The sequence below is a fragment of the Platalea leucorodia genome, assembly GCF_965183815.1.
Source record: "Platalea leucorodia genome assembly, chromosome: 35".
Taxonomy (NCBI): domain Eukaryota; kingdom Metazoa; phylum Chordata; class Aves; order Pelecaniformes; family Threskiornithidae; genus Platalea; species Platalea leucorodia.
In genome coordinates, this window is record NC_138857.1 from 420,191 (window position 1) to 431,719 (window position 11,529).

Below are 11,529 nucleotides of genomic sequence, written 5' to 3' on the forward strand. Positions count from 1 at the left end.
GCCAGTGACGGGCGGAACCCTGCGCCAATGGGGCGGGGGGGGCGGGGCGCGGCTGTCACCTGACCGGGACGGCGCCGGAGCGGCGCCATGGTGAGCGCTGGGAGGGACCGGGACCGGGATGGGGCGGGGACCGGGGCCGGGGCCGGCGCTTTGGGGCCCGGGGGCGGCTGGAACCGGAGGCGCTGGGGCAGGGGGCAGCGGCGGCAGCGGAGCGCTGAGGCGCGCGGAGAACCGGGGGGCCCTGTGCCGTGTGGGCTGACGGCCCCCCCGTCCCCCGTCCCCAGACCACGGCGCTGACCCAGGGGCTGGAGCGCATCCCGGACCAGCTGGGCTACCTGGTCATCAGCGACGGGGCCGTGCTGGCGGTGAGGGCGGCGGCACCCGCTCCCGGAGGCCCGGGGCGGGGTCCCGGGGCAGGGCGGGGGGAGCAGGGAGGGTCACCGGGTCACCGGGCCACCGTCCCTGCGGGGGGGGGGGGGGGGGGGGCGCAGAAGGGACGCGGAGGTACCTGGAGGCACCTGGATGCCGGGGCGAGGGGTGGCGGCCGGACACCCGCGTCCTGGGGGGCGGAAGGGGTACCCGCGTGTCGGGGGGGGCGGCTCAGGCCCCGGGGTCCCACTGACGCTGTTCCCCCCCAGTCATCGGGCGACCTGGAGAACGATGAGCAGACGGCCGCCATCCTCTCAGAGCTGGTGGCCACGGCCTGCGGGCTGCGGCTCCAGCGTGGCCACGACCCCCCCTTCAAGCGCCTCTCGGGTGAGTCTGGGGTGGCCCTGACCCCCCACGCCGCCCCCAGGGTCAAGACAGTGTCCCCAAAACTGCCCCAGGGCAGTGCTGGTGGCCCTGAAGTGCCCCCGGTGGCTGTGACCGCTGCGCTCTCCCCAGTGGTGGCACTGCTGTTCCCGATGTTTTAGGGGTGACCCCAGGTTATCCCCCCCCAGTAGAGGCGGCCCTACTCTCCTAAGGCGGCTGTGACCCTCACTCCCGGTGGCCCCACTGTGCCCAGAACAGCCCCGACCGCCGCGCTGTCCCTGTGGCGGTGTCCCCACCACCCCGGGTGCTCTCCCCCAGTGTCCTTGGGGTGCTGGCGGTAGCCCTGTCCCTGTGCTCACCCTGTCCCCGCAGTGGTGTTTGGGGAACACTCCCTCCTCGTCACCGTCTCCGGACAGAAGCTCTTCGTGGTGAAGCGGCAGAACCACGTCCAGGAGCCCGTTGCCGTCTGAGATGCATCCCTGCTGTCGCCGAGAGCGGGGACGGTCCCCCTCATCCCCACTGTCCCCAGGGCCTCAGGGGGTGGGGGGGAACGCCCGGCTCCCCTGTCCCTGCTGGCCCCAGGGCCCTGCAGCGACGCCCGCTCGTGTCCCTGTCACCTCAAGGGCCTTGGGGACTGGTCCTGCACGTCCCTTCAGTCCCCGAGGCCACGTGGCGTCCCCTGTGCATGCCTTGGGGCCCCGCAGCGTCACCCCCCCACGCACACTGTCCCTCTGTTGAGGCAATAAATTATGTCCTGCCACCCGGCTCCTTTGGTGGGGATACCGGTCTGCTCAGGACAGGGCACGGAGTGAGACGGGGCCCTCACACAGGAGAGGGGATGCAGAGTCCTTTGGGGGGCTCCCGCTCCCCCCACTTTCACTCCCCGCGACACCCCAAGTCACCCCAGCATCCCCTGCCCTCCCCCAGTGACAGACTTGTCCCCTTGTCCAGGCCAGTGCTTTATTGGCACGTGCACACGCACACGGATGGCAGCCAGTGTGGAGACAAATAAATAACGGAGTGGAGGTGCCACCCGTACCGGGAGGCGTGGGGATGTCCCCGTCCCCGGCAGGGCGCGGGGGTTGGCAGTGCAGGACTCGCCTTTGGCTCGGCGCCCTGGGGACAGGTCCCAGTGTCCCCTGCGGCCCCAGGGACAGGTCCTGGTCCCTTGTTCCCCCCCATCCCTCCCCCCCCCCCCAAGCAGCCAAATTCAAGGCAACGCAGGAAGCTGAAGGGGTGTAAACAGCGCTGGGACCAGCCGCAGGACGTCCCCCCGCTTCCCCTGTGCCACCCCCGTCCCCAGAGCATTGTCACCCCCGGGCTGAGGACAGACCCCTGTCCCCATTGGTTCCCCCGTGGCACCTTCCAGTCCAGTCCCAGTGAAGCAGCAGGTTCATCCCCCGGGGATGCGGGGACACAGCCCCGTCCCCAGCCCCCCGCGCACCCCCCCCAAGCTTGTCCCCTTCCAGCGCAGTCTCCAGGACGCAGCAGGATTTATCCATCCCCGTTGTCCCCAAGGTCCCCATCACTTGACGGGCTCCACAACCAGCACCTTGCACTCCCGCTTGGCAATCTTGTCCAGGGACAGCACCGTCTTCTCGGGGGGCAGGTAGAGGGGACGCCCCACAGGGGACCCCACCGGTGGGGTGATGGCACGCCGCTCCATCACGCTGCCTGACCTGGGGCGTGGAGAGGTAAGGGGGGCTGCTCCAGGTCCCTGCGGGGCTGGCTGTCCCTTCCCTGTGCTCTCCCCCTGCAGCTGTCTCCTGTCCCACCTCCTCTCCCGGTCCCAGGTGTCCCCCTGCTGTGTCCCCATCAGCCCCAGCCATCCCCCCACCGCATCCACCCCTGTCCTGGGTGTCCCTGTCCCAGGTGTGCCCCAGCCCTGTCCTGCCTGTCCCCCCACCACGACACCCTTCTGCGTGCCCCCCCAACCCTGCTCTGATCCCACCCCCTGCCCCTCTCCTTCCAGGTGTCCCTTCCAAGCCCACCCCAGGTGCCCTGCCCGTCCCACGTGTCCCTCTGCCAGGTACCTCATGAGGTGGCTGCGGGATGGCTGCTGGTGGGAGAAGGACTGGGACCGGCCCAGCCCGGCCTGGTGCCGCTCCACCAGGTCCCGCACGGCCGGGCTGCTGGGGCTGCTCTTGCGCGACACGGGGCGGGCCTCGGGCGGCGGGTTGGCCACGCTGGCCGTGAACTGCAGCTTCAGCTTCATGTGCTGGGACAGCTGGGGATGGACAGGGGACACAGTGATGTTGGGCCAGGCCCCAGGGGGGTCCCGGGGGCCCCGCGGCTGGGCAGCCTCACCTCGAAGAGGCCGGCCCGCAGCGCCTGGAAGGCCACGCGGATGGTGAGGGCACTGCCCTTGCGCGAGTATCCCAGGTTGTTGAGCGGCGTGTGGCACACGATGGCGTCCAGTGCTGCCTGCGTGGCCCGGCGCTCCTCCCCAGACAGCTTCTTCCCTGCGGGGAACATCAGCACGGCGGGGATGGGACTGCTGGCCCCCGCCCGGCCACCTCCTGGCTACGACTGTCCCCGGCCGCCCCTCCTGGCCTCCCTGGATCTCCGCCCCCCTTCCGTCACCCCATCTGTCCCCTCTTAGCTGCACCCAGAGGCACCTCCAGCCCCTCTGATCCCCTCCCCACCCTCTCGGTCCCCTGCCGGACCCTGTCCCCTCTGTCCCCACCGGCCGTGGCGGTCTCGGGCGTCCAGACAAGGCGCACGGCCAGGAAGTCCTGGAGGTCGTTGAGCAGCGTGTAGGTGACGGTGAAGCGCTGCCGGGCCCGCACTGGGGACTCGCAGGCAGCTGTCATCACGAAGCGCGGCCGCTCCAGGCGGATGCTTGGCAGCCTGGGGATGGGAGGGGGGTACTGACATGGGGACGGCCACCAGGAGCCATGGGGACGTGGGATTAGCAACATGGGACAGCCCCGCAGAGCCCCGAGGACACGGGAACAGGGACATGGAGACAGCCACACGGCAGCCCCAGGACATGAGGTTAATGGCACAAGCAGGGGCAGGGATATCTCTGGGTCCCCCCCTTGGGGCAGGAGGATCTGGGGGTCCCTCCTGGCTTGGGGACAGGCCACATCAAGGACCCTTGGAGCGGCTCTCACCGGTAGTGCGTGTAGATGCTGCTGGTGAAGGGCAGTTTTGGCGTTGACCACTGGATCACAGCCACCAGTGGGACCTCCAAGCCCTGGGTGGGGGGACAACAGGTCAGAGATGTCCTTGCCACCACTGCTCCCAGCAAGGACGGTCCCCAACATCCCCACGTTCCCCTAGGCTCCCTGGCAAGGACAAACACCTCAGGGCCCAACAAGGACAGTCCCCCACAGCAAGGACGGTGGCCCCACGTCCCAGCGAGGGTGGTCTCCACTGCCCCAGGGGAGGACAAGGACCCCTGCACAAGGACAGCATCCTCCAGGCCACCGACCGGGATGGTGCCCCTTGATCCTGGCCCAGACAACATCTCCCAACTAGGACAGTCCCTGCCCGGGACGTCCCCCCAGTGTCCCCTTGTGCCTGGCCTCAGGGCAGTCACCCCTAGTGTACCCCCAGCCCTGAGGGTCCCACCGGTGTCCACTCACCTCCTTGGCATCCTCAGGGGGCCTCTCGGGCGCCTGGAGCTGGAAGAGGAAGTTGTGCTCCTCGAGCGCGCTGAGGGCACAGGGACAGGCCGAGCCGGCACTGGCCACACGGCAGAAGGCGCCCACGGGCACCTCACCCGAGTGGTGGCTGCAGAACGGAGCACGGGGACAGCTCAATGACATGCAGGGTCCCGCGCTGCCAGCCCGAGGCTGGCAGTGCCCCCCAGGGCTTTCCCAGGGTGGGGCCAGGGACGCAGCACAGCCCCGTCCTGAGGAAGCGGGGGGGCCCCACGGGGTGTGGAAAATGGCACGGTCGTGCCCCCCCAGCCCCAGGGACAGTCCCCCAGCTGTCCCAGCGCTCACCAGACGTCATCGACCAGCAGCACAGAGCCGTCGGGCATGACGGGCAAGTAACTGGCGTTGAAGTTGGGCAGGATCTGCACATCCCACAGCGAGATCTCCTCCTGGGACCAGCCGTTGAGCACTGGGGGACGGGGACATCAGGGGACAGCACAGGCGACACCGTCCTGGCCCCGACCAGCCTGTGTCACGTCCTCCGCTCTGTCACAGACGCCACCCCTGTCCCAGCCACCCTGGGACCCCTGTCCCCATCCCAGCCACCCCGGGACCCTTGTCCCCATGCCACTGCCCTGTTCCCGTCACCTTTGAGCACGGTGAGGTACTTCCCGGACACGGTGAGCTGGCGGCATCGCACCACGGGTGGGGGCAGCACCGTCAGCAGGGTGCTCACTGCAGGGACACGGGCGGTCAGGGGACACGTGACGTGGGGACACGGGGAGGAGAGGGGACGTGGGGATGCTCCTACCCTGCGCCTTGAAGGCCCCCTGCTCCTGGCGGAAGACATGTGCGGGTGCCCGTGTCTGCAGCAGGCTTAGGTACCCGCCGCCCTCCTGCAGCTCGGGTGGCTCCGTGTCCCTTTTCCACACCGTCACCACGATCTGGGGACAGCAGGGATATGGGTCACGGCCGGCCCGGGTCCAGCCCCGAGCTCCCCCCCCGTCCCCATGGCTCCTTCCGTCCCTCACGCCTACCCCACATGGCTTTCGTGAACCCAGAGAGGGGGAAGCAGGGCTAGATCCTGCTCCCCGTCCCATGTCACTACGCCGTCCCCAAGGTCCCCACATTGTGACCAAGGCCACCTCCTGTCCCCAGATTCTACCTTGCCCTTGATGGACCCAGAAAGGAGGAGCAGGGCTAGATCTCTGTGCCAGCTCTGTGGTCCCACACTGTCCCCAAGATGCCGTCCCTGATGACTGCATATTGTCCCCAAGGTCCCCTCCCATCCTCGAGGTCCCCATGCTGTCCCTGAGGTCCCCTCCCATCCCCCCCTCAGCCTCACCTTGGCCTTGACGGTGCCAGGCGGCAGCTTGTCGAGGGAGATGGTCAGGGGGAAGATGACCTCGTCCGTGGACACAATGGGGTCCTCCACCGGTATCTGGAGACACAGCGCGGCTCAGCACCACAGGGACCCCCAGCCACATCCCCCGTGTCCTCCCCCGGTCCTCATCCCCACATCTCCCTTTGTCCCCACACCCCTCTTGTTCCCAGGCCCCTCCCTTGCTCCCACATCCCCTTCTCCCCCATGTCCCCACCAAATCCTCCCTTGTCCCTGTGTCCCCCCGACTCCTCCTCGCCCCCATATTCCCCCCCCCGGTCCCCATCACCCACCCCGGCGGCAGGGCGCCCCGGGGGGCCCTGGCTGTGCGTCAGCAAGGCCCGGCAGTCCCGGAAGACGGTGGGCTCCGGCGAGGCCCCGCTCCCGGTGTCATCCCCGGTGCCATCCAGGTCCCCGTCCCGGTCCCCGCCGGCCTCTGTGCCACCGGGGCTGACGCTGGCCAGGGCGGCCAGCGAGGCAGCCAGCTCGGCCCAGGGCGGCCGGCCCGGCCCGGTGCCGCCGCCGCTGCCGGGGCGGCAGCGGAGCACCAGGAGGAACCGCACGGTCTCGCCCAGGTAGAGGTGGTTGCGGCGGGGCAGCGCCCGGTACCGGCCCGGTTCCCCCGACAGCAGCTCCCGCGCCGCGAACGGCACCGCCGGGAAGTACATGAAGTAATCGCACTGCGACTCCATGGGCACCGGCCCCGGGGGAACCGGGGAGAACCGGGGACTCTTAGGGGCAAGGGACAGACCCAGGGACCGGGGCGGGACCCCGGGGACCGGGGGGGTGCCGGGGCCTGGCCGTACCGGGGGGATTGCGGGGGGGGGGGGGAGGGGGAGCAGGCGGAAAGGCCCGGGGGGGCGATGCCGGGGCACCAGCGGGTTCCGGGCCAGGGAAAACCCCGGAGACGAGGGGCCCGGGGGATCCCGGGGCCGGACCGGGGGACGCCGGGGGTGGGGATGCCGGGGCCGGGCCGGACGTGCCCGGAGGGTCTCCCGGAGCCGGGCCGCGCCGGGGGAGGTGCCGGGAGCGGAGCGGGCCGGGCCGGGGCCTCCCGGGGTCGGGGCCGGGGCCGGCTCCGCGCGGCGCTGCCAGAGCGACCGGGCGCGGCTGGGCGGGGCGCACGCAGGGCGCAGGACCGAGCTCCGAGCGCCTGGGTCGGGTCGGGCAGCCGAGCGCCGAACGCATCGATGCTACGCCTCCGGCACAGGGACCAATCGCCCCCGGAGGGGCGGGACTTCCTCTCCTGCCCGAGGGTGGGACATCCCCGACGAGTGACTGGCAGCAGCAGCACCCAATCAGCGGTCTGATTCCAGTCTTTATTGCCATAGTTACCACAAAGCGAGCCCTGATGAGGCGGGGCCATTCCCTAGCCCTGGTAAACTGAGGCACGCAGCTGTACCATGGGGGGCCATTCCCCGGCCCTGGTAAACTGAGGCACGCAGCTGTACCATGGGGGGGGGGCCATTCCCTGGCCCTGGTAAACTGAGGCACGCAGCTGTACCATGGGGGGCCATTCCCTGGCTCTGGTAAACTGAGGCACGCAGCTGTACCATGGGGGGGGCCATTCCCCGGCCCTGGTAAACTGAGGCACGCAGCTGTACCATGGGGGGCCATTCCCTGGCTCTGGTAAACTGAGGCACGCAGCTGTACCATGGGGGGGGCCATTCCCTGGCTCTGGTAAACTGAGGCACACAGCTGTACCGGGGGGAGGGCCATTCCCCAGCCCTGGTAAACTGAGGCACGCAGCTGTACCGGGGGGGGGGGGCCATTCCCTGGCCCTGGTAAACTGAGGCACGCAGCTGTACCGTGGGGGGGGCCATTCCCCGGCCCTGGTGAACTGAGGCACGCAGCTGTACCGTGGGGGGGGCCATTCCCCAGCCCTGGTAAACTGAGGCACGCAGCTGTACCGTGGGGGGGGCCATTCCCTGGCCCTGGTGAACTGAGGCACAGGGTGGTACCGTGGGAGAACCCTGATCCCTGTCAGGGTTTAGGGGTGGCCGTTACCAGCCCAGGGAAACTGAGGCACGCAGCTGTACCGTGGGGGGGACCCCAATCCCTATGAGACTGCAGGGGGCAGCGCTCCCCACAGCAGGTAAACCGAGGCACAAAGTGGTTCCGTGGGGGGACCCCGACCCCCGTCAGGGTTCAGGGGCCGCGTGTCGCTGCCGGGGGGCCCTGCTACCCCCTGGGTGGGGCGGACACGTTGGCCCCCCCAAACTGCCGCCGGTCGAGGATGTCCTTGTACTGCAGCTCGGGGGTGGCCAGGCGAGCGCAGCGCTCCCGCTCGGCGGGGGGCAGCCCGGCCCGCAGGGCGTACCCCAGGATCTGAGCCCGGCCGGGGGGCTGGAAGGGGCGCAGGCGGCTGTCGGGGATGGCGCGGGCGGGCAGGGGTCCGCCGCCGCGCAGGCAGCGGCGCGCCAGGGCGGTGCGGCGCTGGCGCAGGCGGGCCACCTCCTCCCGCAGGCGGGCGGCCCCGAAGGCCTCGGCCCGGCGCCAGAAGGAGCGGTTGAGGTGGGCGTAGAGCGCCCAGTCGAGGCTGTTCCAGGCCCGCAGGCGGGCGGCCTGGGCGGGCGAGACGCGGGGGCTGTCCCCGGCGGGGCGGCCGTTGTGGGCGAAGGCGGCCACGGCCTCCTCGGGCCAGCACAGGGCCTCGCGCAGCAGCACCAGGGACTCGTCGAAGTGCTCGGCCAGCAGCACCAGGGCGAAGGTCCGCTCCAGCCCCGCCAGCGCCGCCGCCACCGCCGCCCCGTCCCCAGCCGCCGGCAGCCCGAAGTCGAACCACTGCAGGTTGCGGGCGTAGTGGTTGCCCCGCGCCCCGGCCTCATAGAAGCGCTCCGGGGCTGCCAGGAAGGCGGTCAGCGAGGGGGCCTGCCGGAAGGCCGGCGCCACGGCCCGGTAGTAGGCAAACGCCGACTCGCCCAGCGTGCCCGGGTCCCGCACGATGGAGAAGTAGAAGCTGTCGTTGGGCATCACCTTCTGCACCTGGGCAGGAAGCGCGGCGGCGGCTCGGCACCCCACCGGGGCGGCCACCAGCTGCGCCCCCCCCCGTCCCCGCTGTGTCCCCCCCCCCCCACGCTCCCTTGGGTGTCCCCGGATCCCCCCGACGCCCCCCGTCTTCCCCCAGCCTCCTCCGTCTCCCCCAGGCATCCCGTCGCCCCTAGACCTCATCTGCCTCACCTCCTCCAGACACCCCGCGCCCCCCCGGGCATCCCCTGGCTCCGCCAGACGCTGTTTCCCTTTCCCAGTCTCCCCAGACCTCCTCCGTCTCCCCCCATGTCCCCCACCTTCCCCAGATGCCCCCAGCCCCAGCCATCCCCGCCCCAGCCCTGTCCCCCACCCCGCATCCCGCAACCCAGCCCCGCGCTTCCATGTCCCCCCGCCTCCCCCCCGCCCCAGCCGCTGCGTCCCCGCTGCGGTACCTCGCTGAGGTTGAAGCGCATGTGGTGGCAGATGATGTCGAAGGGGGGACCCCCTGGGCGGTACCCCTTGACCCGCTCGGCCCGGAAGGGGCTGGGGTACCCAAACTGGTAGCGGTGGGGCAGGGCGAAGCGCAGCCCCCGCGCCTCCCCGAAGCGGTGCAGCAGGTTGACCACGCTGCTGCCCCCCGTCTTGTGGGTCTTCAGGAACACCAGGTGGGTGCGGGGCTGGCAGGGCGCTGGGGGGCGGCCAGCGGGGGCCGCGGGGACCCTGAGGGCAACGGCGGGGTCAGCGGGTGCCGGTGGGGACCCCCAGTCCTGCCGGGCCCCAGCCGTCCAAGGGGACAGGGACCCGTCCCGAGACCCCCAGGGGCTTGGGGACCCCCATCCCATCTGCCCAGGGGACACCCGAGGGGTTGGGGACCCGCGTCCCGCCCGACCTGGGACATCCCCTGGGTGAGGCGCCAGGGGATTTTGGGGGTACAGTGTGGGCTGGGGGGGGGGGGTCTCACCTGCGCTGGAAGGGCCCCCCCAGGAGCTGCACCGTGAAGCCGATGGTGACGCAGACCCCCAGGGCGGCCCCCAGCGTCTGGAGCCGGCAGCAGGCGGGTGGCAGCTTCATCGTCCTGCGGGGACCCGCGGCTCAGGGGACCCCGGCGTCACCTCCCTGGGGGACACGGGGGGGCTGCCGCATCGGGGTCCCCGAGCTCCCCCTAAGCCAGCTGCATCCCGCCCGGGGGGGACAGAGCCCCGGGACCGCCCAGAGCCACGTCGTGGCGCCGGGGGGGTCTGCGGGGGTGTTGGGCCCCCGCCAGCCCGGCCCCACCCGGGGACAGCTGGGGCCATTACGGGAAGGGGACGGAGACAGGGATGGGCCGCTGCCACCCCCCTCCCCGCCTGTGCACCAGGACCCCCCTGTGCCCCCGGGCCTCTCTGTCCCACTCTGGGACCCTCCGCTCTCCCCATCCCTCCAGGAAACCCCCGCGTCCTCCTGTCCCCCTACAGGACCCCCCCCCGTCCCTTCCAGGATCCCCCTGTCCCCCTCCATCAGACATCATCCGTCCCCCACAGCCCCTCTCCCCGAGATGCCGCATCCCCCTGTACCCCCTCAGGACGCTCCTGTCCCCTGACCCCGTGTCCCCAGCCCCATCCCCAACATCCCTCCTGTCCCCCCTGCTTTGCTCCGGGGCCCTGGGACCCCACATCTCCCTGTGGTGTTCCCCATCACCCCCTGTGTCTCCCTGTACCCCCACGCCCCCTCCACAGCCCCCCGGCCCCATGTCCCCCCAGCCCTGCTCCAGGGCCCCCCCCGCCCCCCAGGTTGACCCCCAGACCTGGATCTCCCCTGTCTCCCCTCCAGAACCTCCTTCTCCCTCGGGTCCCCCTGACCCCCCCGTCCCCCTCCGCTCCCCAGACCCCTGGGTCACCTAAGCCCTGGGTCCCCCATCGCCCCGGCCCCTTACAGCCCCCCTCCCTGGCCCCCCATGTCCTGCACAGCCACGTGCCCCCCCCGGACCCCAAGTCCCACCAGGACCCCCGTCCCCTGCGTGGCCTGACGGTCGCCTCGTCCCACTGTCCCCAGTGGCCCCCAGGCCCCGTGGCTTCCCAGACGCTGCCCCCCGGGGCTCCCCCCCAAGTCCTGTGCCCCCCCCCCCCCCCCCCCCGTGGATCCCCGGCCCCGTGTCCCCGCCGCACCCCTCGCCTGTGCCCGCCCCGTCCCCCGCAGCCCCCCGGCTCCCTGCCGTGCCGGTGTCCCCCGGCACTCCGTGCCCCACGCTGCCCTCCGTGCACCCCCCTGTCCCCCCCCGTCCCGGTGCCCCCCGCCTCCCCCCCCGTCCCGGTGCCCCCCCGCACTCACCGCGGACGCGGGGCCGCTCGCTCAGCCCCGCCGCATCCCGCCGCGCTCCGCGGGGGCCCGGGGGGGGGCCGGGGGGGTCAGGGGCGGCCCGGGGCTCGGGGCGGGGGGGCTCCGGCCGCCCCGGTGTCCCAGGCGGGGGGTCCGGCCGCCCCGGTCCCGCTGCCGGGGGAGCCGATGCCCGGCGCGGTCTCGCACGCCGGGCCGGGGGCTCGGCGGGGGCCGGTGTCCCGGCGGCTCCCGGTGTCCCGGGCCGCGCTCTCGCTCTCCGCGAAGTTTTCTCCTTTGTCTCCCGCTGTCCCGCCCCGCCCCGCCGCACCGGGACGGCCCCCGGTACCGGGACGGCCCCCGCGCCCCCGCCCGGACACGGCGGGACGCCCCGGCACCGGCACCGGCACCGGGAGCGGGACGGGCCCCCCGCCCCGTGCCCTCGCCCCCCGCCCGGTAGCGGAACAGAGCCTGGGGACACCGGGGGCCGTTCCCGAGCATGGCCCAGGGCCAAGAGCTGCCCCTGCT

At 71.9% G+C, this 11,529-nt stretch overlaps 3 protein-coding genes across 7 annotated transcripts; 1 reads left to right on the top strand and 2 right to left on the bottom strand.

Moving 5' to 3' along the window:
- Positions 1 to 40: 40 nt before the first annotated feature.
- Positions 41 to 1,519, top strand: LAMTOR4 (late endosomal/lysosomal adaptor, MAPK and MTOR activator 4). Its single transcript, XM_082334472.1, has 4 exons — positions 41 to 90; positions 285 to 365; positions 639 to 756; positions 1,126 to 1,519. The coding sequence occupies exons 1-4, from the start codon at positions 88 to 90 to the stop codon at positions 1,221 to 1,223; spliced, it is 300 nt and encodes a 99-aa protein (XP_082190598.1). The 5' UTR covers positions 41 to 87; the 3' UTR covers positions 1,224 to 1,519.
- Positions 1,520 to 2,060: 541 nt separating this feature from the next.
- Positions 2,061 to 6,709, bottom strand: TRAPPC14 (trafficking protein particle complex subunit 14). 5 transcript variants are annotated; one of them, XM_082334490.1, is made up of 11 exons: positions 6,033 to 6,683; positions 5,704 to 5,799; positions 5,170 to 5,302; positions 5,007 to 5,093; positions 4,707 to 4,827; positions 4,344 to 4,491; positions 3,870 to 3,952; positions 3,440 to 3,603; positions 3,061 to 3,215; positions 2,787 to 2,980; positions 2,204 to 2,432 (listed from the first exon to the last, which is right to left on the bottom strand). In XM_082334490.1, the coding sequence occupies exons 1-11, from the start codon at positions 6,429 to 6,431 to the stop codon at positions 2,279 to 2,281; spliced, it is 1,734 nt and encodes a 577-aa protein (XP_082190616.1). In that variant the 5' UTR covers positions 6,432 to 6,683; the 3' UTR covers positions 2,204 to 2,278. The 5 variants fall into 5 exon arrangements, with proteins under 5 accessions (XP_082190618.1, XP_082190615.1, XP_082190617.1 ...); XM_082334492.1 differs by lacking the exon at positions 3,440 to 3,603 and having other exon boundaries at positions 2,061 to 2,432; positions 5,170 to 5,194; positions 6,033 to 6,709; XM_082334489.1 differs by lacking the exon at positions 3,440 to 3,603 and having other exon boundaries at positions 2,061 to 2,432; positions 6,033 to 6,697.
- Positions 6,710 to 7,522: 813 nt separating this feature from the next.
- On the bottom strand, positions 7,523 to 11,283 carry GAL3ST4 (galactose-3-O-sulfotransferase 4). The gene is made up of 4 exons (XM_082334468.1): positions 11,017 to 11,283; positions 9,671 to 9,784; positions 9,162 to 9,429; positions 7,523 to 8,724 (listed from the first exon to the last, which is right to left on the bottom strand). The coding sequence occupies exons 2-4, from the start codon at positions 9,778 to 9,780 to the stop codon at positions 7,921 to 7,923; spliced, it is 1,182 nt and encodes a 393-aa protein (XP_082190594.1). The 5' UTR covers positions 9,781 to 9,784; positions 11,017 to 11,283; the 3' UTR covers positions 7,523 to 7,920.
- Positions 11,284 to 11,529: the final 246 nt, after the last annotated feature.

What these genes read in the sequence shown, in the direction of transcription:
- LAMTOR4 (XM_082334472.1), top strand. An exon ending in GCGACGGGGCCGTGCTGGCG is followed by an intron (nt 366 to 638) that starts GTGAGGGCGGCG and finishes GTTCCCCCCCAG; the next exon opens with TCATCGGGCGACCTGGAGAA. An exon ending in CCCCTTCAAGCGCCTCTCGG is followed by an intron (nt 757 to 1,125) that starts GTGAGTCTGGGG and finishes CTGTCCCCGCAG; the next exon opens with TGGTGTTTGGGGAACACTCC.
- TRAPPC14 (XM_082334489.1), bottom strand. Translation starts at nt 6,431, where the DNA reads ATGGAGTCGCAGTGCGATTACTTCATGTACTTCCCGGCGGTGCCGTTC. An exon ending in GGGGGCCTTCAAGGCGCAGG is followed by an intron (nt 5,094 to 5,169) that starts GTAGGAGCATCC and finishes GTGTCCCTGCAG; the next exon opens with TGAGCACCCTGCTGACGGTG. An exon ending in CTGCTGGTCGATGACGTCTG is followed by an intron (nt 4,492 to 4,706) that starts GTGAGCGCTGGG and finishes TCCGTTCTGCAG; the next exon opens with CCACCACTCGGGTGAGGTGC.
- GAL3ST4 (XM_082334468.1), bottom strand. Translation starts at nt 9,780, where the DNA reads ATGAAGCTGCCACCCGCCTGCTGCCGGCTCCAGACGCTGGGGGCCGCC. An exon ending in GGGGGGCCCTTCCAGCGCAG is followed by an intron (nt 9,430 to 9,670) that starts GTGAGACCCCCC and finishes CGTTGCCCTCAG; the next exon opens with GGTCCCCGCGGCCCCCGCTG. An exon ending in TGCGCTTCAACCTCAGCGAG is followed by an intron (nt 8,725 to 9,161) that starts GTACCGCAGCGG and finishes CTTCCTGCCCAG; the next exon opens with GTGCAGAAGGTGATGCCCAA.